We start from the raw sequence: 26,793 nt of genomic DNA on the forward strand, positions 1-26,793 counted from the left end.
ATATTTATTTGTGTGTGTGAGAGAGAGAGACAGAGTGTGAGTGGGAGAGGGGCAGAGAAAGAGCGAGAGACACAGAATCGGAAGCAGGCTCCAGGCTCTGAGCTGTCAGCACAGAGCCCCATGAGGGGTTCAAACTCAGACTGTGAGGTCATGACCTGAGCTGAAGTCAGGCACTTAACTGACTGAGCCACCCAGGCGCCCCCCAAGTACCTCTTTAAGGCAGCATTTCAAACTGGGTGTCTCTTATGGAACAGGATAAAACTTGCAGTGAGGCAGTTGCCAGGTGCCCCACACAGTTTGCTCCTATATGTCAGCCTCCCCTTCCAGCTGCTCTGCTGCAGGTCCTCTGATGCCCTGATCTGGAGGACCTGGGATAGCCCTTGCCCTGAAGCCAGCCTTGGACATTTCGGGCCCTCAAGGCCTGTGGAGCTTCAGCCTGTCCTCAACAACTAGGACAGCTTCCTGTGTGGAGAGATTCCGCCCCCCAATTTTTTTCTGAGGCTTCAGCTTCAAACTAGCATGAAGTCAGTCCCAATTTGGACTGGTTCTCTAATGGGGTCCTGGGCTTACCGGTCGTTAAGGCTTTCAGGTCCCTTTTAGTGAAGACACCCCTGTCAGCCTGCCTGGTGCCACCCTAGCAAAATGGCCCAGATGCCTCCATCTCTACCTTCACAGTAAATATGTGCATTTTTTATAGGTTAGGCAGATTCCATGGCCCCCAAGAGCCTGCCCATGAAACCTAGATTCCCTGAGAGGTTGCCAGTTCCAGGTCCATGGTTCCCATGACCTGCACAGACCATGCAAGTACAGAGTACACTCTGTCAGATGGGCTTGGCTGGCAGGGACCCTCCAGGCTTGTGGGGCTCAAGCCAGTCCTCAATTTCGTACAGAACCTCCAGGATGGAAAGAGGACATTCCCAGGAAATCTTTCTGAGCCTAAATTTGAAACAGGACTGTCTGTCTCTTTTTGGACTGTCTGCCTGAAGGGGTCTCAGACTTCTCCAACAACTAAGTCTTCCTAAGTGTCTTTTAGTAAAGGCTACCCAGGCCATCTTTCCTGGCCCCAAGCTGACAAGGCAGTCCAGATTCCTCCAGCTCTGCCTTCAGGGGGGCATGTTCATTCATGTAGGCTAAGACTTAGAAGTAGGTAGATGCTAGTCACTCCAGAGAGGTTGTGAGACCTGGTCTCTCCCTTCAACTGCCCTGTTCCAGGTTCCCTGGCTTCCCTGGCCTGTGCCACCTTTGCATGCTACCTAGGAACCTGAATTACTGGAAAAGCCTGGACCCCATCAGATAGCTGTCTGAATGGGGAATCAATGGTCCCCTATTTAAAACAAAGCCTAGGATTTTTCTGGGGGTGGGCTCTCTCTACCTTAGAGGCCACAAAAGTGTCAGGGACTGGCCTGAGTTAGACTAGCTAATTTAAGAGGCCAACACATGCACATATTGTCAGCTATCATTGGGCAGCATGGTCCCACAGGGTAATTGTAGAGAGAGGCTGGGTCACAGTAGCAAACTATATGAAGTACCCGGCATATGACTAATTCCAAGACTTCTCATATCCAATAAAAGACGCCCATTTTAAAAAGTAGACTCAGAACGGCATCTGGGTGGCTCATTGAGTTGGGCATCTGACTTCAGCTCAGGTCTTGATCTCACAGTTGGTGAGTTCAAGCCCCACGTCGGGCTCTGTGCTGACAGCTCGGAGCCTAGAGCCTGCCTCGGATTCTGTCTCTCTCTCTCTCTCTCTCTCTCTCTCTCTCTGCCCTTCCCCCACTCATGCTCTGTCTCACTCTCAAAAATAAAAATAAACATTAAAAAAAAGTAGACTTAGAAAGATATCCGTGCCCTGAGTCCATTCAAGTGGTTAGGGTCAAGCTAGCACTCCACAGATCTAGAGTGCACCTGCAGCCCGAGGCCAACTGACTCATGCTAACTGCACGTACCTGGGTACCCCAAGTCTAGATAACCATGGATATGGAAAAGGACAAGTGACTGAAGAGGAATAGTCAGAGTAGAAGGTTACTAAGGAAACACTTCAGAGCCTTGAGTACTGGAAAGCCCTCGCTCAACTCTTGGCTGACACAGTGCAGTGGCACATGCATGGGCAGAATAGGTCAGGGGAGCCAGGGACCTAGAACAGAGCAGCTGTAAGGAGAGACCAGGCCACAGTAGCAGGCAACTGGGTGTAGCTAGCATATGCCTAATTCTAAGACTTAACCTACACAAATGTGCATATTTTCCCTGAAGGCAAAGCTGGTGGAATCTGGATTGCCTTCGCAGGGTGGGACCCCATGAGACAGTTAGGGGTAACCTCCAAGAAGAGACACCTAGGCAGCCTTGATTGCTGGAGAAGCCCTGGGCTCCATAGAGACAGCCAGTCCAAATGAGGCCTCACAATCCCTGGTGTAAAATAGCCCACAGAAAGTTATTCAGAGTGTGGCTCTTTCCACCCTTGAAGCCATGCAGGTGGTTGGAAATTGGCTCTGGCTCCACAGGCCTGGAGTGTCCCCCTGCAGCCAGCTCACAGGGTACAGACTGCACATGCACAAGCTGCACAGGTCAGGGAAGCCAGGAACCTGGAACAGGGCAATGTGGGGAGGGACTGGGTAACAGGAGGAAACTATTGGGGGTACCTGACATCTACATTTTTCCAGGACTTCACCTATACTATTGGGCCTATTCCCCCTTAGGGCAGATCTGGAGGACTCCAACTGCCCTGTCATGTCAGGGCCTGACCACTGGCCTGGTTAGCAGCCAAAGGAGACACCTGGGAGCCTTGAGTTCTGAAGAAGCTTGCCACCTATCAGGCAACCTGTCTACATGGTGAGTGACAGTCACAAGTTTAAAGCTGTCATGTCAGAATGATTTTTGGTAGGTGAGCTCCCTCCAACTCAAGAGCTCTGCAGGTGGTTGGGTCTCAGCTCAAGCCCCACACATCTGGAGTGCCCTAGCTATCCAGGGTTGACGGACAGGGTCAGAATGAGCAGTCAGGCCCAGTAGGCCAAGGGATCCAGGCACCTAAATCAGGATAACTGCAGGGAGAGGCAGGGTCACAGGAGCAGACACTCGGAGATACAGGACATCATCCTAATTTGAGTCCAAACCTGCACAAAGGTATATATTGTCCCAGAAGAAAGAAGTGGAGAAATGTGGACTGATAAGGCACAGGTGACACATCTGTTCAGAGTAGCTGGGAGACTGGGACAGGGCAACTATACAGAGAGGCTGGGTCACAGGAGTAGGCTGTTTGGAGGTACCTGGCATCTGCCTCATTAGAAGCCTTCAGCCTATAAAAATGCACAAATTCCCACTGAATGCTAGTCTGGAGGCAACAACACTGCCTTGCAATGACAGGAGGGGGCAGCTGGCCAAGGTATCCCTTTGCAAGAGATTCCTGGGAGTCAACTGCTAGAGAAGCCAGGGACCCCATTAGTCAGGCAGTCCAAATGGGGACTGACTGTCACCACATTCAAGGTGCCACCTCTGAAAGATCCTTGGAGATGGGATCCTTCCACCCAGGAGGCTATCCAAATGGTTCAGCCCTGCCAGAGTTCCACAGGCCTGGAGGGCCCCGGCTTCCCCACACAGGATGGAGGGTGCCTATTGCACATGCTTGAGCTGCACAGGTAGCCAGGGACCCAGAACAGGGCATGTGTGCCCAGAGACCAGGCCACGAGAGCTGGACCTTGGCAGCCTAAGGCCCTTGCCTAATTCCAAACCCTATTCTACGCCAACGTGCATATTTCTCCCAAGGTAAAGCTGGAGGTGTCTACACTGCCTTGCCTGGATGGGGCCTATGTGGCTGCTAGGGTATCCTGCACTAACAGACATCTGGGAGTTTTGATTCCTGGTAAGCCTAAGACCCCATCAGGAAGGCAGCCAGTTCTACTGGGGACTGTCACCTCAGAAAGATTTTTTTTTAAATTTTTTAATGTGTGTGAACAAGTGGCAGAGGGGCAGAGAGAAAGGCAGACAGAAACTGAAGCAGGCTCCAGGCTCCAAGCTGCCAGCACAGAGCCCAATGTGAGGTTTGAACTCACGAGCTGTGAGATCATGACCTGAGCCGAAGTCAGACACTTAACTGACTGAGCCACCCAGGTACCTCTCAGAAAGATTTTTATGGGGAGGTGTCCTTCTGCCCTGGGCAGGGTCGGGGGTGCTCAGGTGGAGGTGGTTCAGGACCAACTCAAGACTCCACCAGCTTGGAGGGCTCTGGCTGGCCCCGGCTCCCCTCAGCCTGCTGAAGAGGTACGAACTGTGCACTCTCAGGCTGCACAATTAAGGGGAGTCAGGGAGCTAGGGACAGGGCAGGGGTCTCAGGTAAGTTGTTAGGGGCACAAGGTATCTGCCTCATTCCCATCGTTAACTCACGCAAATTAACGTGTTCTCCCGGAGGGCAGAGCTGGAGGAATCTGGTCAGCCTCAAGAGGGTGGGACAGTGTGGGATGGTCTAGCATAACCTCTGGCCACAGAACTCTGGGAGCCTTGGCTGTTTGAGAAGACTCTGGGCCCGATCGGGCATCCAGTCCAAAGGGGGAGTGTCTGTCACCAGTTCAAGCTGCACGAATAGATTTACATTGCATTTTTATTGCAAGGGAGATTCTCTACTTCCCCCAATAACCACATGCAGCATATGCATCTGAGGGTATGGGCTGTCCCTCCAGTATGGGCACTGGTCAAGCTGGTGCCAGATCCCAACACTGCCATATGTGAGCAAAAGTGTGTAACTGCTGCCACCCCATGTGCTTCCCGTTCTGTGGCTGTTCTCTTGGTATTTATGACAAAAAAAAACCAAAAAACAAAAAAACCCAAAAACGTCATCACACAAAGTGCATTGTTTTCATTTGCCCTCATTTATCTTCTTGCTGATAACATTACCTGTTTTCTTCAATACTTGGATTCCTTTCCCCTTTGCCTGGCCTCACTATTTCACCTTGGGAAAGTCCCTGACCTTTCCAGGCTTCATGTCTCACCTGTGCAAGGCAGAGGTGGGCAGAGATGACTCAGAGGCTCTTTCCAGGTCAGATATCCCGGGTTGTACAGTTTTGTCATTTATGGGGCAAGGGACAGAGCCACAGCCTCCTTCCCTCCTCCCTAAGGCAGCGATTCATCAGCACACCTTGCAGAGAAGGTGTGGTGCCTAGGACATCCTTCTTTATCTGTGCTCAAAGTGCCTTTTCCTGCATGATGGCAGGGCAACACCACTAACACTTAAGACATCTGGAGCAGTTCTTTATTTTCTTAATTGAAAAAAATTTTTTAACGTTTATTTATTTTTGAGAGAGAGACAGAGTGCGAGTGGGCGGGGGGCAGACATGGGGAGGAGACACAGAATTCAAAGCAGGGTCCAGGCTCAGAGTTGTCAGCACAAAGCCCGATGAAGGGCTCGAACCCATGAACTGCGAGACCATGAACTGAACCAAAGTCAGACGTTTAACCGACTGAACCCTGCAGGGGCCCCTGGTGCAGTTCTTTATGCTGGGCCCTATGCTCAGGGCTGACACCTCACTTCACAGAGCTACATAACACCAGCTGAGATGGTTTTCTAGTATTATTCCCATTTCTCAGACAGAAAAACAGAGAGCAGAGCCTGTGGATTTTTTTTAATGTTTATTTATTTTGAGAGAGAGATTGAGAAGGAGAGCACAGGCAGAGAAAGGGCAGAGAGAGGGGGAGAGAGAGAGTCCCAAGCAGGCTCCAAGCTAACAGCACAGAGCCCAACACAGGGCTTGATCTCAGGAACAGTGAGATAATGACCTGAGCCAAAATCAAGAGTGGAGGCTTAACCTACTGAGCTACCCAGGTGCCCCTAGAATCTGTGTTTTTAACCTCTACACTGTACCACCTCCTGTTTAAAAAAATAATAATAAAAATAAAAACCTGGGGCACATGGGTGACTCAGTCGGTTAAGTGTCCAATTTCTGCTCAGGTCATGAGCTCACAGTTTGTGAGTTTGAGCGGCTCATCGGACTCTCTGCTGTCAGCATAAAGCCTGCTTCCAATACTCTTTCCTCCCTCTCTGCCCCTCCCCCGTGTGCGCGTGTGCACTCTCTCTCTCTCTCTCTCTCTCATACACACACACAGCCACAAATAAATACACATTTAAAAAATAAATAAAATAAATAGAAATAAAAAACCCAGTTTGTAGTATTTACAACCCAGGGAGCTAGCCAGAAAGGTTTGGGGGCCAAGATACCAAATGGGATTTATCTTACTTGGGTACCACCCATTATCACAAGTCCCAGACCATCCCCATCGTCACAGAAATTTCATGTGAAAGGAGTCCAGCTCTTGAGATGTCAAATTGTTTCCCTCCAAAGCCCGTGTAAACTGGGATGTCACATAAAGTCCCAGGTAGGCCTGTTGTGGGGTACAGCATTCATTCATAAATTAAGACTGTAATTAATCACTTAGGTTCTAAGTGAGCTGTCTTTCTCCCTCTTCCTTTCTTTGTTCTCCCTGGGAAACCTCTGGAGAAGGAGTCAGCTCCTAGGTCTGCTGGCTTCTCTCCAGCTGTTCCATCCGCTGGGGTAACAGGCACCTCCATCAGTTCTGACTCAAAAACAAGGCCACCATTCCGAAGTTGGAGCATAAGGTAAAAACTGAAGATGACTGAAATTACCCTTGAAACCCTTCTAGAAGGGGTGGGGAGCCAGGTGCCATCACTCATTGGTGATTCCTGCCTGCTAGTTTTCCTGCCAGGCCTGGAATAATCTTGGTTTCTCCAGTGGATCCCACAGCCAAGGCCATCTTTACATCCTGAGGTCCTGAGAGATACTCAGGAGACAGCAGATTCACCCACTGAATGGCAAGGCAAGTGGAGTCACTCACACCATTTACACCCTTCCTTCCTCTTTCCCTCTCTGTCTACAGAGCACGTGTAAGTGAATGTGGAATATGCTGTGACTTGTCTGTAAGGTCACAGATAGCATTTATTGAATGCTTACCATGTGCTAAGCTTGGTGCTAAGATCCTGTATCAAAGGGTGCCTTCAGCTGAAAGGAGCAGATAACAGATTTCCCAACTGCTTTATATAAGGGCTCTTAAAATCATCTCTCAAAACAAGAAAGGTAGATGGTTAATCTCAGGCTGTTCTATAGCTCGATAATGCCTCCCCTGCCAATATCCTACTACTTAGCCATCCTCAATATGTGGGCTTCACATCCTCAAGCAAGATGCCTCATGGTCATGGATGCTGCAGTTCCAAGCATCCCAACTCTTCACAGGCAGGAAGCAGGAAAAGCAAAGGCTTCATCCTCTGTATTTTTTCAGGAAGCCCCCTGCCGACTTCCCCTTACACCTCATTGGCCTTAAATGAGTCACGTACCCATCCTCAGCTGCCAGGGAACTGGGAAAACCAGTATCTGGCAAAGAAGAAGGACATCACTGTGATTGGCTTAAACCATTCATGATTCACGCACTACACTGGGACACTTTGCTACCTGAAACAAAGTCAGGGCTCTGTTAGCAAAAAGGGGACACCTTTGTGGGGTAGCTAACAATGCCATGTGTCTTCTCAATGAAACTCACAGGAGTCCACTGTGGTGGGCCTTTTTTAAGTTCCCATTTTACAAATAGTGTAACTAAGACTCAGAGCCATTTAGTAACTTGCCCAAGATCCCATAACTGGTAACTAGCGGGGTTCAATCCCAGGTCTATCTCCTGAAAGCACGCTCTTATCTACTGTATACCCTTAGGTACCTGCTTCTTGGGTATATATCACCCTAGGCCATGACCCTATTGAGGGAAGGGACCATGTCTTCATCTTTGCATTTCTGCAGTGTCTTACAATTGACAGAAGCTTAATTGAATTGATTTAAATACAAAATTATTTTGTTTTGATACTTGCTGCTTTGTCGTGTGTTTTAAAACCAAGAATGCAAACTTGCCAATGCTACCTTTAAAAAATACACCTATCTCTTCTTCTGTATTGTTTTCCATTTACCCATACTGGGTTCCTGAAGTCCCGGGAAGAATTCCAATGTAAATATCACCAATGATGGAAATTTAGGGGAAGGAGAGGAGGGTGAAAGACTAATTGAGGCCCTAAAGAGAGTCAGTTCCTCATTAACTATGAAGCCATGGAAAATTCTTTGTTCCCGCCTGTTGGCCTCTTGCCTCCAGGATCTGGGTGGGTATTGCCCTTGGCCAGCTTCCTGGTCAGGTCACAGACAATTGGATTGGAGGGGTGTGTCTTGGGGAACAGGGCAGAACCAGGCTGGCTCTGGGTCCTTGGGAGTGAATGCAAGAAAAGATGGGCCCCGAGCATCTGCAGTCCAGAAGGACTAGGCTGGCCACTCCACATACACTGGCTCACTTAGCACTCCCAATGACCTGTGGGCTTAGGACTACTATCTTCCCCATTTTACAGCTGAGAAAGCTGGGGCTCAGAGAGGTTAGGTCACTTGCCCAAGGTCACACAGTGGAGCTTGGATTAAAAACTAAAACCCGTGAACTTCTTAGGTGGGGTCCGTTCTGCAGTCAAGAGTGACTACTATCCCAGGCACCCCAGAGAGAGTGCTGTTGGAGGCCAAGGAGGTCCCTGGCCCATCCTCGGGGCTTTCACCAGGCCAGTAGTCAGTAGTCACAAGCAGGGGCTTTGAATAAGAGCCAGGTTAGGACCCCAGCCTTACACTGCCTAGGGACTTTAGGCAGGCGACACACTACCTTTTTCTTTCTGTCCATAGTCCAGTGGTTAAAAGCCTGGGCTCTGGGGCCAGACAGCCTGGGTTCACATTCCTGCTCTCCCAGGTACCAATTTTGTGACCCTCACCCCATTGTGAAATTTTATAAGAAGAGCAAAAAGAACCTGCTCTAAAGGCAGCTTGTAAAGATTAAATGGTGTCCTCAGCTCAGTGCCTGGCACCGAGCCAGTTCTTGTTAGGTAGTTCTTTTATCCCCGCCCCAATGCAGACAGTGCTGTGAGGGGCCCCAGGCAAAGGTCCCCAGCTAATCCCATCCTTCCCTCTGCCCCAGAAGCTGGCTTTGTGAATGAAAGACCCAGGAAGGCCTGGACTGATTTGGTTGCACAAATGAGGCAGGTGTGACTTCAGGGAATTAAACGCAAATGGAACCCCACTAGCAAATTTGGTCATTTTCATGGAGAATGGTTGTTAGAGGTCAAGAGATGGGGCCCAGCTGAAGCTCCCCTCCCATGCTCCCACTTTCACTGTGCAGAGGGTCAGCCCAAGATCCAGAGAGTATGCCCAGCATACCCAGCCCCTTTGGAAGTAACCGCACTCACCATTCACACAGATTCCCTTAGTCTGCAGGGCCTGGTCTGGGTCTGGGAGGGAGCCCAGAGAAGTAGAGGACACGCCAAGGTCACCTGTAGGGCTGGCGACAGGGCAGCGGGCCTTGCCCATGTGTCTGCCCGGAGGCTGGCCACAGCCCAGGCGTCAGGTGTCTTGGGCATGGTGCCCAGTTCTGCCACACGGGAGATCTGGGTGCCTTTGCCAACTTCCCCAACCTCTCTGGGTTTGTGGTCCCCATCTGGGGATCTGGAAGGAACCCAGAGTACTGGGGCTGACTTGGCAGGATTCAATGCCTAGGCTTGGGGCCACAATGACAGGATATCCCCAGGGAGCTGGGCTGGTTGCCACACAGGGAACACTGGGGTGGAGGCTGGCACTGCCGACAAGAGGCCCAAAAAGCACACCGAGGAGACAAAGCCAGGACAGCTGGGCCCTGAGAGGGTAAAGGACAGGCTGGGAGTGCAATGGAAACCACAGCTACAGGCAGTGAGGGGCCCACAGATAAAGACCTAAGTTTCTCCTCAGCCCCTAGCCTGGGAACCAAGGGCAGGACCCAGTCTCCTGCCACTTTGTCCTGATTTTGGTCCTGGGTAGGCAGTGTGAGCAAGTTCCCACCAGGGTTCCTGTGAGCTCCAGATATCATCTGTCCCACCCCCATTGGGACAAAGACCCAGGGTCCTGAGGGAGAGAGGCCTTTTCAGACTCTTATGGCCAGGATGATATGAGGAGGGCCCAGCCTTGCTTGAGGACTTGGCTAGCCCCGCAGCTCAGCCCCAGGCCTGGGGATACCCTCTGGGAGAGGCTAAACCAGCAGTCCCTGCTCTCTGCACACAAGTAGCAAGGCCGGGACTCCAGATTAAGGGACTGACTAAGACAAGCCTTGCCCCCAGATGCTCTAAGTCCAACGCCCTTTCCCCATACCAGGGAGCAGGTCTCAGCTTCCAAATTCCTTTCCTTTTGTCTTTTTTTTTAACTTTTTAAAAATATTTATTTTTAAGAGACAGAGAGAGAGAGAGCACGAGCAGGAAAAGGTCAGAGAGAGAGGGAGACACAGAATCCGCAGCAGGCTCCAGGCTCTGAGCCTGTCAGCACAGAACCCAACGCGGGGATGCGGGGCTCAAATCCACGAACTGCAGAGATCATGACCTGAGCTGAAGTCGGATGCTTAACTGACTGAGCCACCCAGGTGCCCCCCAAATTCCTTTACAAGTTTGTGCCTCAGGCTGATGAGCCTGGTTGAGTATAACAATTTACAAGGCAAATAAGGGTTTTGTGTTTTATCTCCTTACAACCCACTACCAGCTGAGTCCCTGCAGGCAGATTGGTCAGACGTGGCCTGGAACAGCTGGAGCCCCCTCCTTGCCAGGCAGGTCCTCTTGCCTCATTGGCCAAGGTGCTGATAGGCATTGCCAAAGACTAGCTGAGAGACTATGCATTTGTGCCAGACGGTGGAGCAAGGAAGGAAGCATACAGCTAGGCGGGAACCCAAGTCCCCATGTGACCCTGGTGGGCCTTAAACCCCTTTCCATACTATGGGAATGCTAACTCTGATACATCCCACCGTGAGAATATCACAGCTCATGAATGTTTTCTTTTACTTTCAACCTGTTTTGTTTTACATGGATTCATTCTTTTACTTTCCAGTATTTGTACCTCATTACTTTTATCTCTTATTGCATTGGCTAGAACCTTGTTCATTTAACCGCCATACATTTTTAAGTCTAGTGGGTACCAAACCAGGTACGAGACACTGAGATGCAATGATGAGTGCCATAGACTCAGCTTAGGCCTCAGGAGATTCTCAATCTAGAGGGCAACTTTATAATGACCTTCATGGACTGGGCCACCCTCTAGAGACCTTGAGATGATTCAGATACAGCTTCTGTTCTGGAGGGATACAGCTGGATGCTGCAACTGCGAATTCAGGCAAACATGGAGGGGCACACAAACAGGTCACTCAGCAGGTACAAGGTCACTGACTCCCAAGGGGTCAAGGAGGAGTTCTTGGAGAAGGCATTTGAAGAGTGAGGAGGGTTCAGATAGGTAAAGATGAACGAGCTAGTTTCCCAGAACAGGTAACAGCATGGGCAAATGCAGAAAGAGAGGAATTCTTGGAGCAAGAAAGGAGAAAATAAACCAATGTGATTAAGTTTAAGGTGTTGAGGGGACAGGAAAACAAGATAAGGTTGGCAGGCTGAAGAGTTGATTTCTTTCTTTCTTTCTTTCTTTCTTTCTTTCTTTCTTTCTTTCTTAGAGAGAGAGAGAGAGAGAGAGAGAGAGAGAAAGAGCATGAGCAGGGGAAGGGCAGACAGAGGATCCCAAGTGGGCTCTGGGCTCACAGCAGCAGGCCCAATGTGGGGCTTGAACTCATGAGCCGCAAGATCACAACCTGAGGCAAAGTCAGACACTCAACTGACTGGGTCACCCAGGTGCCGCTGAGGAGTTGATCTTATTGGGGGAAAGACCATAGGAAGCCACGGAAGACACTTGAACAGGAGAGTGTTAGTTAGCATGACTTTTTTAGGAAGAGAAATCTGGTAGCAGCAGCAAAAGGAGGCAGGCATACCCTCACATGATATGCTCCCCATTTCCTGAGGTCTGGGGTGTCTCTGCCCACCACTGGGAGAAAGTGGACAACTTCCTCTCCTCAGCCTGGCCAGGGAGATAAGGTGGCAAGGACAGGAAGTTGTCTTAAGGAGCTGAGGAGTTGGCAGCCTGGCCCAAAGCCCCCACCCCCACCCTGTGCAGGGTGTCCTTGTAGAGGTAAATTCAGGGGAAGGAGGCCAGGCCCCTCAGGCCAAAATGCAACGATCCAGGTGTCCTGGGCTGGCTGAGGGGCCCTTGGGTGCCTGCTCTGTCCTGCTGCTGACAGGTCTGCACTTCCTGTGCCCTTGAAGACCAGGTATGCTCCTGTTCCAGGAAGAGGTTCTGGAGTTTTCCTACCTCAACTCTGTCGTGCAAACACCCTCCCTGACACCTCCTGGGAACAAAGGTGAGTCAAACCAGACGTCTGCCCTCAAGGGTATCAACAGGCCAGGGAGCAGAGCAGACAATGGACACCAGGGAGCTGTGAGCCTGATGGGGTCATGCGGGCTACCAGAGCCCTGTTGGCCTCACGGATGAGAAGTGGCTTCCAAGCCTTAAGAACTAGTAGGGATCAGCACTAAAAGATGGACGGGTGTTCCAAGCAGAGGGGACGACTGAATAAACAAAGATTCAGAGGCAAGAAACTTCCTATTGTGTGCAATGACCTAGATGTGGCCCCCGTGTGACAACCATGGGAGGCAGGAAGTAGTGCGGCTGAATGGTGGGCTGGGAAATCTAGATACCCTCTTAGAGGCAAGGTTGAGGGGAGATGACACGGTGAAGGTCCCCATCTTAGAGCACAGGGAGAGGCTGAAGGGAGAGGTTATACAAGTGGCTCCAGGCCAGGTGGGGCTCCGGCCCAGGAGGACTGGTGGGCGTGCTTACATGGGGTCCCCAAGCCCAAAAGATCAAAATAAAAGAACTTGGCATCAGAGAGAAGATAGCAGACAGGAGCATCTCCCGGTCTGAACAGTTGGGAGCCAGTCTTTCCTGCCCCTCCAGAGGGGACTGTTCAAGTAGGTGGAGGTAGGAGGATAAGACAGTGGACTTAGAATTGGTGCTCAGCAGCAGGGTCATAGGGAGCCTGGGACACCTGCTGGCTGGGCCTGGATGACGCTGGTGAAGAGGAAATGAGGTTCCCAGGTCTCTAGGGCTGTTTGCATTTTCAGTCAAACCATTTACAAACCAAAGTGGGGCAGTGGCAGGGCAACCCTGGCCTCTCTGTCTTCTCAAAGGACTGCACTGCCTCAGTCCCTCCCACAGCCAGCACTGATGCGACAGACGGGAGCCTGAGGCCCAGAGACAGCAGGCACCTCCAAGGCCTCACAGAAGAGCCTACTTTACACAGGCTGTCCCTCAGCCCAGATCACTTTTCCCTCCCCTGTTCCTTCAGATTTCCCCTGTTCCTTCCTCTGGGAGATCTTCCCTGAGCTCCCTGATTGAGAGAACCCCCTCCTGACCATGTGTCAAGACTCTGATGGCCACCCTACAGTCTGTTTCTATGTGTGGTTAGTTGGGATTAATGACTGAGGGAGCGACCTCAGGGAGAACAGGGGCCATCCCTCCAGGGCCTGGCACTGTCTCTGGTACATGCTGGGTCCTTGTTAAATATTTTACAAAGAGGGAGGGAGGGAGAAAGGGAGGCCTTATTCTGGCCTCATTCAGAGCCCATCAAAAGTATGCAGGGAGGAGAGCAAATACACAGGACTGAGGTGGCTAAGGAAGTGAGTTTCCCAAGTGGAGAGAGATTTTAGGGAGAGGAGCCTAGGAGAGCAGTCCAGGCCAGGGGAACAGCGTGAACAAAGAGGTGGAGCTGGAATGCACAAGGCCAGTTTGAGGAATTTTGAGACCAGTTTACCTAGAGATGCCAACTGGTAAAGGGCTGTGATTGCTGGGTTGAAGAGTTTGGACTTTACCCTGAAGTAATTGGGAGCTAAGAAAGGTTCATAAGCAGAGGGATGAACTCATGGAACCACCAGCTCAGTCAGGCAATCTGTATGTGCAGAGGTAGGTCTGGAAGCGGGGAGACCAGGGAGGAAGCTTGAGAGAGAAGGTGGGGCTTGAGCTCAGGCAGTGATAATAAAGTGGGAGGCAGGAAGAATAGAGCAGGCAGGAGACCACCCTTCTCCACTGGTCAAAGCTCCATTCACCTTGTGCTTTGGGAGGGGCTACCAGGTAGGTAGACTGGTGGGGTGTTTAGGAGCCTGGGCTCTGGAGTAGAGTAGCCCAGGTTTGAAATCCAGCTGTGTGCCCTTGGGCAAGTCCCCTAGGCCCTCAGAGCATCTCTTTGTCTAGGAAATGAGAACAGGGCTGGCAACATAATTTGTAGGGCCAGTGCAAAATGAAATGTGGAGCCCCTCTCTAAAAAAGAGGGTGAAGGGGCGCCTAGGTGGCTCAGTTGGTTAAGCATCCAACTTCAGCTCAGGTCACGATCTCGTGGTTTGTGAGTTCGAGCCCCATGTCGGGCTCTGTGCTGATACCTCACAGCCTGGAGCCTGCTTTGGATTCTGTGTCTCCCTCTCTCTCTGCCCCTTGCTCTCTCTCTCTCTCAAAAATAAATAAACATTAAGAAAAATTTTTTATAAAAAAAAGAGGGGGGGAATGTGCCATTGTACATTATACATTGTACAAAGCTTTTCCTTCTACAATCTCTGCTTTACTGGTCATGATGTTTTTTTTTTTTTTTTAATTTGCTATTTACTCTTCTAAGGAAAATGCAAAATTTAAATTATTAGCCTGAATTGTACCATTCATCTTTATTTTGTGCAATGCCAGTTTTAAAGGCAAAATTAAGAGCATTTCACTCATATGTTCAATCACTAAAATGACACCAATTGTATTTCATAGCTGGTGTGTGCATATGTGGGCCCAGCACACTTCCACTGTGCAACTCTGCCGTGCATGCATATATATGTGGTTTGGACCAGAACAGCGGGAATGCTGCACAATACTTACTCACTGTTTTCATTTCACTTCTTGACATGGGTGAATCCTGACCCTTGGGCTTACAGATGAGTAAGGATATACTAAAAGAAAAGGGAACTCTGGGTTGCCCTCTCTTTCCCCTTTCTTCTATGGCATCCTTTCTTTCTTTCTTTCTTTCTTTCTTTCTTTCTTTCTTTCTTTCTTTCTTTCAAGTTGTTTTATTCATTTTGAGAGAAAGAGTGAGCAGGGGAGGAGCAGAGAGAGAATCCCATGCAGGCTCTGCACCATCAGCATGGAATAGGGCATCCTTTCTAATTTAAGTGGCTGGCAAATGCTGGGAAGTATCATGAGTGAGGAAGTGTTTCTTAGGATACTATTGCCTTCTTTTTGCTTTTGAAGCAAGTTCTGGTTCAAAGGCAAAGCATGGCCTATCAGGGTGGTCAGCACTCCCACTTACTCAGTTGTAGACATAATACGCTTGCTTTATACCCAGTTTGAGTCTCACTGAACTCCCATGCATCATGAGTCCACCAGAATTCTGAGCTCATAGAGCATCACAAACTCTATATTTGAATGTGACAGCATATTTGGCATAGCCTCTCGGCTTACATACATGCTCTGTTGACTTCATTTACAAAGTGTAAGCTCAGAGATAAAATTATGCAGAATTACAAGACAATGATAGCAGAGCATTAACCAAGCACCAGACCCTGCGTAATCATACACTTTATATGCCCATGTAGCCGGGAATAATTGTGTAGTACTTACCCCAGTGTTGTTGTGGGGATTAAATGAGATGATATGGGAAAAGAACTTAGCACAGGGCCTGGCACATGGTGACTCTTCACCTCAGGTGACAGGCAAGAGGCAAATCAGAGTGCTGGGGCACAGACCTCAGGCCAGCCAATGAGGCTCTAGGACAAGGCCCAGAGGAGGGACATCTGGGAAACCTTCCTCTGTTGGTCCCATGTTTTTCATCTTCGTTTCTGGCTGCTCCTTCTCCATCTCCCCTGCAAGTCCCTATCCCACTGCTATAAGAGTAAGAGTAATGCTAGGAACCATTTATTGAGCACGTACTACTTCTGGACACCATATTTTACCAATATCCATCAGTTAGTTCCCATAGCAGCTCTTTAAGGCCATTTCCAAATGGCAGAAGCCCTTACTAAGAAAGGAATTTACTGACTCACGCAACTGAAAAAACAAAAACAAAAACAAAAACAAAAACAACAACTAGGGATGGACTGATTACAGGTAGATGTCATCAGAAATTTGCCTTTCTCCATCTCTCTACTTCTCTTTGTGGTAATTTCATGGCAGGAAAACTCTACTCTCATGGTGGCAATATGGCTGCCAGCAACACCAAACTTACATTGCACCAGATTCACCACCACTTTAGGGACATAATAACAATATTTTCCCTAATATTCTAATAAAAATCCAAGTCAATGGCTCTGATTGGCCGACTTCTGGTCACATGCTTGTCCTGAACCAATCGGTCTCTATGGCCAGGGAGTTATAGGCCCCTCCTTGGCTAGAACAGAGTCAAAGGCCACCCCTAGATCTAGGAAATGGGATCAGTTCTAAGGGAACCACAAGGAATGAGGGAGGAGCAGGGAAGATTCTCATAAAGAAAACCAAGAAAGGAGGATGGATGCTGGGTTTCATCAATCCTGGAAGTGGGTCATTATTATCTCCATATATGGCTAAGACTACCTATTCACCAGACTAGTTTTCTCTTCTTTCTTAAATATATATATTTTTTATTTGAGAGAAAGAGAGAGAGAGAGCACACACGAGTGGGGGAGAGGAGCAGAGGAAGATAGAATCATAAGCAGCCTGCAGGCCCAGCGCAAGCCTGATGCAGGGCTCCATCCCACGACCCTGGGATCATGACCTGACAGGAAATAAAGAGGTGGACGCTCAACAAACTGAGCCACCCAGGCCCCCCCCCAACTTCTTTCTAAGCACAGGTAGACTACATTTCCCAGCTCTCCCTGTAGTTAGATGTGGCCATATGACTGAATTCTGATCAATGGAACTTGAGAGAAAATGAGGTCCTCACCTCCCGGACTGCCTCATACACTGATCACCACCCTCCTTCCTCTTTCTCCTTTTGCTGACTGGATGCACGTGAGTGTGGGAACCTTGGAACCACATTGGAGATGGCAGAATCACAGAGCAGAAGGAACCTGGGCCTCAGTGTCGCCACTCCGCCAAGCAGAACACCTGCTTCAGACTTAACATGACCGAGAAATAAACTTCCATGTTGCTTAAGTCTTTACACATTTTGGAGTGACCTTGTTACAGTAGTTGACTTACCCTAATAATTACAGATGAACAAGGTGAGGTTCAGAGGGGTGAAGTGCCTTGCCCAAGGCCACACAGCCTGCAAGAAGCAGAGCCCAGATTCAAAGCCGAGCCTACCAGACTCTAGTCACAGCCCTTTGGCTGCAATAGACAAAAACCTGCTCAAACTGTGACAAATAAAGGCAGGTCTATGCAAAGTGCACAGAATTGTGCCTTGTGGAATCTCGGGGAGCCAAGGGCAGAAGTACGGTAGAGGCTCTGAGGAACTTGGATGCCATTAAGCAGTCTCCGTCTCTGCCTCTCTCTCCCTCTCTCTGACACCACATGGTATCTTGCCTGAATGTCTTGCTTTGTGTAGACTTGGTTTTCCCTCCGCTCTCCCACTGCTGTACTTCACATGATGTTAACTCCTGCCCTCTAACTGTAGTCCAAGCGCCTATGGTCATAGGTCTGGATATAACCTCTGGCTCAACATTTAAACTCTTCGAGAGAGACTTTGATTGGCTCAGTTCACCTGCCTATGGCTGAGTGACTCCTGGCTCAGAGCCCTCCCCTGGTCACTCAGCTGGGAAGGGGGATTACATGAACAGTTCAGGCTGCCTCCCAGGTATCCCTCTTCAGCCCCAAACCACAGCTGCCTTAAGACATCTCTACCTGGAGTCTCCCAGACCCCTCATACCCCTTGGTACCCCACTTGGCGCCAAATACACCCCTTGATTCCTCTCCCCACATCAATCTGCTGCTCCCTTACCTCAAGGCTGAACCTCTCTCCCACCCAGCTACTGAGGCCAGAAACTTGGGGGTTAGCTGGGACTCCTCACTATCTCTCATCACTGAATCTAATCCATTACTAGGTTCAGTCCATTGCAGCCTTGTCTGTCTTGATTCACACTGCCTCACTTTTTGTCAGGAGGATTGCAGGGTCCCTTCAGCCTCTGCTCTCCCCTTCAAAAGCTCCATCTCTTAATGCTTAAAAAGCCTTCAGTCCAAAATCCAGGCCATTATATGGACAATCAAGGTTCTCAGCATCATAGCCCTGTCTCTCTGACCTACCTTCCTAATCCTGGTGCTCATGCTCCTTATGATCCAGCCATGCTGAAGGATTGAATCACTACCCCTGGCAGACAGCTGAGGTGTCCCACCTTCAACACTGGCTGTTTTTTTCTGACTGCAACACCCTTTTTTTTTCATGTGTCTGAGTCCTTCTAAGGAAGACCTACCTTTCCCCCATGCTCCAGCCTGGTCTCCTCAGGTGAAGTGAGGTAGGCATGTCTGTTGCCAGAGAGGCGGTAAATTCTGCCAACCATCTATCCTGTGAGAGAGTTCGAAAGAGCTGGGCCCAGATGCCAGGACCGAAGTTCTCAGTACCCGGCAGCTGGGAGGTGGGGAGGATAGACCTGCCCTTTGGACAGCATGCCTGTGACCATGTCACTTTGGCCACCAGCTGTTTGTCCAAGTGCAGATAAAGCATACACTCACTGAGTGTCTCAATGCTTAAGGAGGCATAGTGAAGATCAGACAGAGGAGGAGGACCACATTCTATCCTGGCAGGGAGAGATCAGGAGCTGGGGGGGTACACACGGTCGGATAGGGGTCAGCAACCAGGGCCAGGCTGAAAACTTGGGCTTGTGTGTGCAGTTGCAGTATCTGGAAAGGCTTTCTGGCTGCACAGGAACTCACTGTAGGGTTTAGGGTTTGAACAGCTGGCTGGGTGGGCTCAATCTGGAATCTATGACCTTGTGCAGCCAAGGTGGATCCCAGAGGCTGAAGACAGCAGAGGCCAGCTTGGGAGGGGGTGGGGCGTAAGAGGGCAGATGGATGAGACTGGATGGCTCTTAAGCTGAAGGGGGTGCCTGGAGTAGACTGCTCTCTGCTCCTTCTTTTGATGGGGTGAGTGGTTTCTGCCTTCCCACAGCTCGATTCCCTGACCTGCAACTCCTTCTCTTGGCACCCCTTAGAGAGGCTGGAACTCAGGGAGCGCTGGAGTGGGGGTTCCCAGGTCCCTCCCCATCCCTGACTCAGGGTCACTCTCCCTGGGACCCTGGCCAGAGGCCTCTACCCCAGCCCCTCAGGCCTCTAGGGAGCCCCACCCCCACCTTGGCAGATACATTTCCTGCTGGGGTAAGACTGTGAGTCTAAGGTAATGAGACTGATTTTCTTTCTCATACACTGGTTCATTGTTAGAGGTTCGGTTGTATGAGGAATAACCATGCATCGCTGACCATTTGGAAGAGATAAAGAAAGCACAGACATCAAAAGAAGAAAACATCAAGTAATCTCCGCAGTAGTTGCGCTTATTCACAGGCTTTTGGGTTCTCTCTAGACCCAAGGTCCTCCTTTGCATATTCAAGTTCGGGGATAGGAAGCCATTCTATGGACACCTCGGTTTTGCAACCCCCCAGGACCCAGGAAGGCTCAAAAGAGGACAGCCCTGAGAATCGTGCTCCGCAGCCCGCCGCAGCTCTCGGCCTTTGGTGGCGCCCAGAGCCCCGAGGACAGGGGCTGCGGCCCCTCCCGGACACGCTAGGCGCGCTCCCCGCAGGAGGCCTCAGTTCCCCCTTCCGCAGAATGGGCTGGCGGCCCAGCCTCTGCGCCCCGGGGCGCTGCGGGGGCGGGGCGGGGAGGCAGCGGGCTCCTAGGGCTGCCGGAAGGGGTGTGAGTGCGGGGGCGGGCTCCACGCCGCCCCGCCCCGGGGAGGGAGCCCGGGGCGCTGCATCCTGGCGCGGGCCTCCGCCGCCGCTGCAGCCACTGCCGTCGGGAAAGGTCCCGGCGCGGACATGACCTCGCGCGCCGCTCTCCTGGGCGGGAGCTCCCGGCGCCCAGCGCAGTAGCCCCGCGAAGAGGCGGCGGACTGGACGGTGCAGACCGCGCAGAAAACGAGGCGGGCGGCATGGAGGCGGCGCACCTGCTCTCGGCAGCCGACGTGCTGCGCCGCTTCTCGGTGACGGTCGAGGGCGGCCTGAGGCCAGAGCAGGTGACTAGCGCGCGAGAGCGCTACGGCCCCAACGGTGAGAGCGTCGGCCTGGCCAGGGAAGCGGGGACCCGCAGTTTCAGTTTACTCCCCTGCGCCGCAAAGGGGAGCGGACCTCTCCGGTTCCAACCCTCGGTTACCGCAGGCGGGCCGGAAGCGAGGGCTCCAGAAACTTCTGCAGATGCTCTTGGGGCACTCGGACGGGCTGCGCGGCCACCTTCGCATGGGGGTGCAGGGCGGGTTCCGGGTTTAGAGACCTGACCCCTGGCTCCCCTTCCCCAGGCCCAGGGATCTGTCCGGACCTTACAGCCTTTCCACATCCACTCCCCACCCCATCTACTCCCGCAAGCTTTAATCCACCCCCATCCGCGGTCAGCGCTGGGTTCCGGTCCTGCACTGCAACCTGCCCCCATTGTGCAAAGGCATTCGCCGACCTCAGCTGACCAGGGACCAACAGGGACTCTAAGACCCAGCCTCCCAGCTGGCCCAGAGGGTCTCCCCTGAGGGCTCAATAAACACCCAGAAGGTGCAATTTGTCAGCTGGCAGCCTTGGTGCCCCCACCCCCCACCTTCAGGTCTTCCTCTTTCTGCAACCCAAGGCGGATGTGGCTGGCGGGAGGGAGTCGGTGGGGGCTTTGAACTGCTTAGGCGGGAGACCTACCTCCCTGGGGGTGGCAGATTCAAGGCCTCGCTCAGTGAGTTGCCAGGATAGGCCTTTCCCTCCTGCGTGACCGTGACCATGACTGTGACCGGGAGCAGCACCTGACTGCCGCTGGGCAGGGAGGGAGCGTTTATGCTGTTGCTGTTTGGGTGGAAGTGGTATCATTTCTTCTTATCTTCTAAGGAGTTTGGGATTCTCCATCTGCCAAAAGGCACAAATACCAGGTACTACCCAGATGTGGCCCAGGCACACAGGTGGAAGATGGAGGGGTCCCCTCCTCAAGTCACTTCCAGTCAGGACTTGCCACCCTCTTCATTCACCCCGAGGGTACTGTGCACAATTTTGGGGATCCAGATGGAAATATACCCCCACCCCACCCCCAAGTGCAACCTGGACCCACTTTGTTTTAGGACTTGGGGCCTCACCCTTTCAGGGATCCCGGCCAGCCAGAGGGGAAGGTGCTCTGGCCTGAGTGTCTTACTGCTCAGGGATGGCTTGAAAATTACAAAGAGCTGTCAGAAAGGGAGCTTTGGGTTTTGTATTGGCTTATGAAAACCACCTCTTATATAAATATTATCTTTCTGGAGCAGAAATCCTTTTCCAAAAAAATTAGTTGCTATATTTAGTTGAGCTGTGGGAGGAACTAGGGAGATAAATATTATTTAATATCCTCCATTAGTGACTTGGCAGGGAGGGTGTCATTGCTGCAAGAGGACAGGGCAGCAGGACTTTTCCCCCAACCCTAGGGTGGGGGTGGGGATGGGGGTCAGGGCAGCAGGTCTGGGGTTTCACAGCCTCTTTTGTGCCCTGTGGCCTCCAGCTTGGGAGTCCTGATTCCCAAGGAAAACTGGAGACCTAGCCCTTGGTTCTGCCTCCAGAAGCCCTGTGTGACCCTAGCCTACATCCCTCTTCTTTCTGGCTCCCATGTGTTCATTGATCCAGGAGAGGAGAGGCTGCTTAAGAAGGAGGGAGCCTTAGTTCTCCCCCATATTATTTTGTTTAGTGAGGGGCTTTGGGGGTGACCAGTCCACTAAGCATCTGTGTGAAGTGATAGATAAGGATGTTGATGTGGTGTGTAGGTCCACAAAGAGGTGGATGTGCTTTTGGGGGGTGGTAAGTAGGAAAAGTTGGGGGGGGGGCACTGATGGGGTCCCTGGTTCCCTTGTGCTTTGATAGTGGTAATAATAAAAGGTAATGTTCACTGAGCACCTACTATGTGCCAGGCACTATTAGCACTTTTCATCTCTTATTTCTTCCCCAAAACAATTCTGTGAAAACAGCTGTTGTCATTCCCATTTTGCAGAGGAGGTAACTGAGTCACCAGAAGGTTAGACAACTTGCCCAAGGTCAGATAATATTTGGTGGAGCCGGTCCTGGATACCTGTCCCTCTCTAGCCTCCCTTTTTCTGTCTGTAGAAGGGAGTCACTGGTTCTACAGGCCTTGGGCCCTGATGGTGGCTGTGCTAGGAGGTGGGTCTATTAGGCAGGAGCTCTCCCAGCAATGCCCCCAGCCCTCATAGGGCCCTAGAGATCCCTCAGATCACTGATTAGCTTCTTCTTCAGGAAGCATTCCGGGACTCTGGAAGTCCTCAGGTTAGGAGAGGGGAGCCAGCTGCCCCTTCCTGCATCATGCTCTCTCCAACCAGCCCCAGCTGAGGAGGAGTCATCTGTGTTCTGCAGTCTCTGTGGGCACTGGGGGGGTCTTTCCCTCTTGGGTAACCTGGAGTGGTGTCTACTCGTGTCTGGGATTGGGCTGACAGAATTTTGAACCTTAGCTCTGCCCCATTCACAGCTGTGCAATCCTGGATAAGCCACTTTTCCTCTCTGTGCCTTGGTTTCTTCGTGAGGCCATAATAGGATCCACGTCTTGGAGTTGCTTGCGAGTGTTTGTGTGCACCAAGCCATCCCTCCTGGTAGTAGAAGAGTCTGGGCCAGGATCTGGGCCAGCTGGGTGGTGGGGTGGGCTAGACCTACAGGTGGAGGGGAACACCCCAGGGACAAGTGACTTCCCCCGCCCCAGGAGTCTGTGCACCTGCAAGGTCGTTAGTGCTGGAAACCACAAGGAAGTCATTTGCTTAAGTCCTGAAGTTTGCAAATTCTGCTGGTAGAGAGAGGAAGGGAGGCTGGAAAGCAGGGGCTGGGGATCCTGTCCTCCTACCTTCTCTAACTCCTCCCTCCTCAGAGCTGGGGGATGGGGCCTCAGCAGTGCTGTGAGTCTGCCAGCTGGGAATGCCCCATACACACAGAACACAGCCTCTCCCAACCCCAGTGAACAGATGTGTCCTCTGAAACCCCAACAGGGGAGTGCACAGGAGGCCCCTGGCCCAGCACCTCTCGAGAGTGTGCCCTTCCCAGCAGGTCCCAGAGGTGCCCAGGACTCCATTTCTTTGGGGGGCTTTCTACATCCTTTCAGTTTATTTTTTGAATAAAAATGTACACACAGTACAACATTCAAAGGGTTAAAAGGTACAGTAAAGTCTCCCCAGACCTGTCCAGCCACCCAGTATTCCTAGGGTCTTGTGTCTCCTTCCCAAGGTATGCTGTGTACATACTCCTTTGGATCCTTATGAACTTTTTCACACGAAAGGCAGTGGATCGTGAGTGCTGTTCTGCCCCTGCTTTCCACGTGATAATCACTCTTGGAGATGGTGCCTTGTGGAGCATCCTGGGGCTTCCTAGTAGCTATGCAGGGTTTCATGTGGCTCTTCTGGTATTTCTTCACCTGGCTTTTGGAGGGCACTCAGATTGTTCATAGCCTCTCCTGTCACATGTCACAAGGCATATTCTTGTCCCCACATCACTTCACACACTTGTCAATATTGCCAAAGGATAAATTCCTAGAAGTGGAGTTGCTGGGCAAAACAGCATGTGTACTTTACATTTTGACAGCTATTGCTGAATTGTTCTCCATAAAGTTGCACCTGTTGACCTGCCTGTTTCGTCACCCCTGCACCATTGCCATGCATCACCAGACATTTTGATCTGTGCCAATCTGATGGAAAAGTGTCCTCTCATAGTTTTACTTTGCATTTCTCTGGTTACCAGTCATGTTGGGCATTTTTCCATGTATTTTGGAGCCATTTGATTTTCTTGTGTCCGTGAATGGGCTGCCCATCACCTTTGCTGGATGTGAGCCAAGGCAAGAGGCAGGACTGTGTTGGGCATGTCCTACCAAGCAGGCCAACACCTGAGGGCCCTGGAGAGCCCAGTGATTTGGAAGTCAGGCAAGATCCCAGAAGGTCTGGGGTGGTTCCTGTTCAAGGGAGCTAGGGAAAGGGCTCTAACAGGAACTGGAGCCTTCCATCTGTACACTGGATACAACGGCCCCAGAGCTGCAGGTGGGAGGGGTGGCTAGATTTAGATTATTGCCAGTCGTTTCTGGGCTGTGACCTTATCTCCTGCCTTCAGCCCGGGCCCCAGTTGGCTGCTGGAACTCAGGAAACCCATGTGTGTGGCCGTAGGAAACTTGGCCAAGGGGTGTGGGGCCAGGCAGGAGGAGGGGGTGAGGTCTGAGTGGTCCACCTTGCTGGGTGGCCTCAGGAAGACTTGTCCTTCCTTGGCCTCAGTGCCCTCTTCAGTGCAGACGTGGGATCCTGAGATTCCCCTGAAGGCCTTGCAGGATATGAAACGATTCTTGGATCTGAGGAAAGTGTGGTTTCCCTACAGGCATGGGAAGTTCCAGGTCTCTTAGGTCCACCCTAGATTTCATGCCCACTGGCCCTCTTGGGCAGCCTTGGCACTCCCCCGCCCCCACCCCAGGAACAGCATCCCCTCACACCAGGAGCTCCCTGAGGCAGGACTGAGTCTGTCCACACCATGCTGGCATATAGATGTTAAGCAGACCCTTTGCCAGGGTTTTCTACTGCCAGATCAGCCAGGTAGTCTGTAGGCCTCTGCATTTGGGGAGCTGCTTCCCAAGGCCCCCTGGAGAGCAGGACCATGTTGTCCACTCTAGATAGGTCCTAGAGACCCGGACAGGGCCAGGTGAACTGGGTGCGGTCTGCCCAGTGAAGGCGTCTCCCTGATTCTGCAAGTGATAATTGCCCTGTAAACTTACTTTTGAGGAAGACCTTGGTGAGCTCTTGCCTCTCCAGGCTGGAATCAACAATTTAGAAGTTGAAATACCAGTTTCCAATGTTTTGAGATGAGAAAAAGGAGTCAAGAGGGAAGATCAGGGGAGCAGGTGATGCATGCAGCCTGGGGTAGCCTTGGCCGTATACCCCACTTCTCCTGGGCTCCAGGCTGTGGGCCCAGGGCCTTGACCTGAACAATGGGGCGACTGAGTAAACAATTCTGTGAGGCTCTTTATGGACCCAGGGGTGACTCATTCCCTCCCCGCCCTGGAAGGGCTCCCATCAGGTGGGGGTGACCGCAATACTGATGACTAGTAAGAGAAGAGCAGAGGGATGGGTGGACGGGCTTTTCCAAGAAGGCTTCCTGGAAGGCTGGGGTTTAGATGAGGAGCTGCGGAAAGGTACTCTGCACAGAAAGAATGGCCCAAGCAAAACTTTGGAGGGGAAGAAGCTTTAGCAAAACCAGGGAAGGTAGTGGCAATTCTAAGGCATCTCACTTGGCTGGCAGATGTCCAGGATATAGGAGGTTCTGAAAGGTCAGCTTGGGGCAGATCCAGGAAGGCCCTGAAGGCCATGCTAAGGTCAGTCTTTATTCCTCAGGCCAAGGGGAGCCACTATTGGTCTGTGAGCAGGACAGAGGCAGGGTCATTCACTCATTTCCAAATCTTTATCGAGCACCTTCTATGTGCCAGGCACTGCTCTAGGTGCTGAAGACACTGCACTTGACAAATTACTACTGGCATGGAGCTTACGTTTTAATAACCAATATTATAGCTAATATTTACTGAGCATTTACCATGTGCCGTGCGTGTTGTTTAATCTTCACAGTGACTTCAGAAGTGGTTACTATCATCCCCATTTTGCAGATGGGGAAACTGAGGCACAGAGGGGGTTAATTGACTTGTCCATAGCCAAAGAACTATCAAGAGATAGAGCATGACTTGAACTTAGCCCTCTGGACCAGACTCCTTGCCCCAAGCCATGAAGCTTCTCTGATCATATACTCCCTTTTGTCCTCCAGGGCCCACAGGCTAACTTCCAGGCCCCTTCAGGCCAGCCCCACATTGGGCATCTGGGGGCGTGGGCCAGCTCACTGACAGTAGTGACCTAGGGAAGGGGTTGGCTGGGAGAGTCCACCACGTACACTATTTCAGAAGAATAATGGGGGACTGCATGCCACCGGGCTGGCCCAGCTGGGATGCGGAAGGGAATAGCACTTCCTGTTACTGTCTTTGGCTGCAGCCTGCTGAATGGCACCAAGAGGTGGGCAGGGCTGGGGCATTCTCCCCATTTAACAAATGGAGCATCTGACACTGTTGAGGGCTCAGCGCACCACCCCCTCCACATGCAGCCTGAGGATAGCAAGGGGGAACCAGCATCTTCCAGAGATGCCTGGGGAGAGGCTGGGACAGTGCTTTCCTAGCCCCTGGGTTCCCTCCGTGGCCCTAGGACCCGGTCACATGAAGGGACAGCCCCAGGGTTGTCTGGGGTCTTGGCAGGATTAGAATTTGAAGTAGACCAGGCCTGAGCAGACGGAGCCTAGTAACCGTCAAAACACCACCTGTGAGGACAGCAGAGCCTTTGTGGGCAGGGACGATTTTGGCTAGTGGCTCTGGGATCACGACGAAGGGGTGAGCTAGCCGATGGAATCAGGGCACCAAGCCTAACAATCAGAACATAGGATGCCAAGTTTTTTCAGGTGACTTTGGCTAGTGAAGGCAGTGCAACAGGGATGGGAAGGCAGAGCAGCTTAGGAGTCAGCACAGGAGGTGCTGAGCAGGTGGTCAAGAGCCAGACTACCCGAGTTTAAAATTCTTTTGCTTATTTATTTTTGAGAGAGAGAGACAGAGCGTGAGCAGGGGAGGGGCAGAGAGAGAGGGAGACACAGAACCTGAAGCAGGCACCAGGCTCTGAGCTGTCAGCACAGAGCCTGATGTGGGGCTCGAACTCATGGACCGCGAGATCATGACCTGAGCCCAAGTCGGATGCTTAACTGACTGAGCCCCCCAG

General features: G+C 51.5%; 1 protein-coding gene across 4 annotated transcripts in view; it reads left to right on the top strand.

Annotated features, from left to right (window-relative positions):
• The first annotated feature begins 19,787 nt into the window (after positions 1 to 19,787).
• ATP2A3 (ATPase sarcoplasmic/endoplasmic reticulum Ca2+ transporting 3) overlaps positions 19,788 to 26,793 on the top strand; it is a 36,472-nt gene continuing 29,466 nt past the window's right edge. For all 4 annotated transcript variants that reach the window (XM_042965721.1, XM_042965720.1, XM_042965724.1 and 1 more), the window contains exon 1: positions 19,788 to 20,086. In XM_042965721.1, the coding sequence (XP_042821655.1) occupies positions 19,969 to 20,086 (118 nt within the window). In that variant the 5' untranslated portion in view covers positions 19,788 to 19,968. The remainder of the gene's footprint in view (positions 20,087 to 26,793) is intronic.

This window comes from Panthera tigris, chromosome E1 (genome assembly GCF_018350195.1).
Source record: "Panthera tigris isolate Pti1 chromosome E1, P.tigris_Pti1_mat1.1, whole genome shotgun sequence".
In the NCBI taxonomy this organism is placed as follows: Eukaryota; Metazoa; Chordata; class Mammalia; order Carnivora; family Felidae; genus Panthera; species Panthera tigris.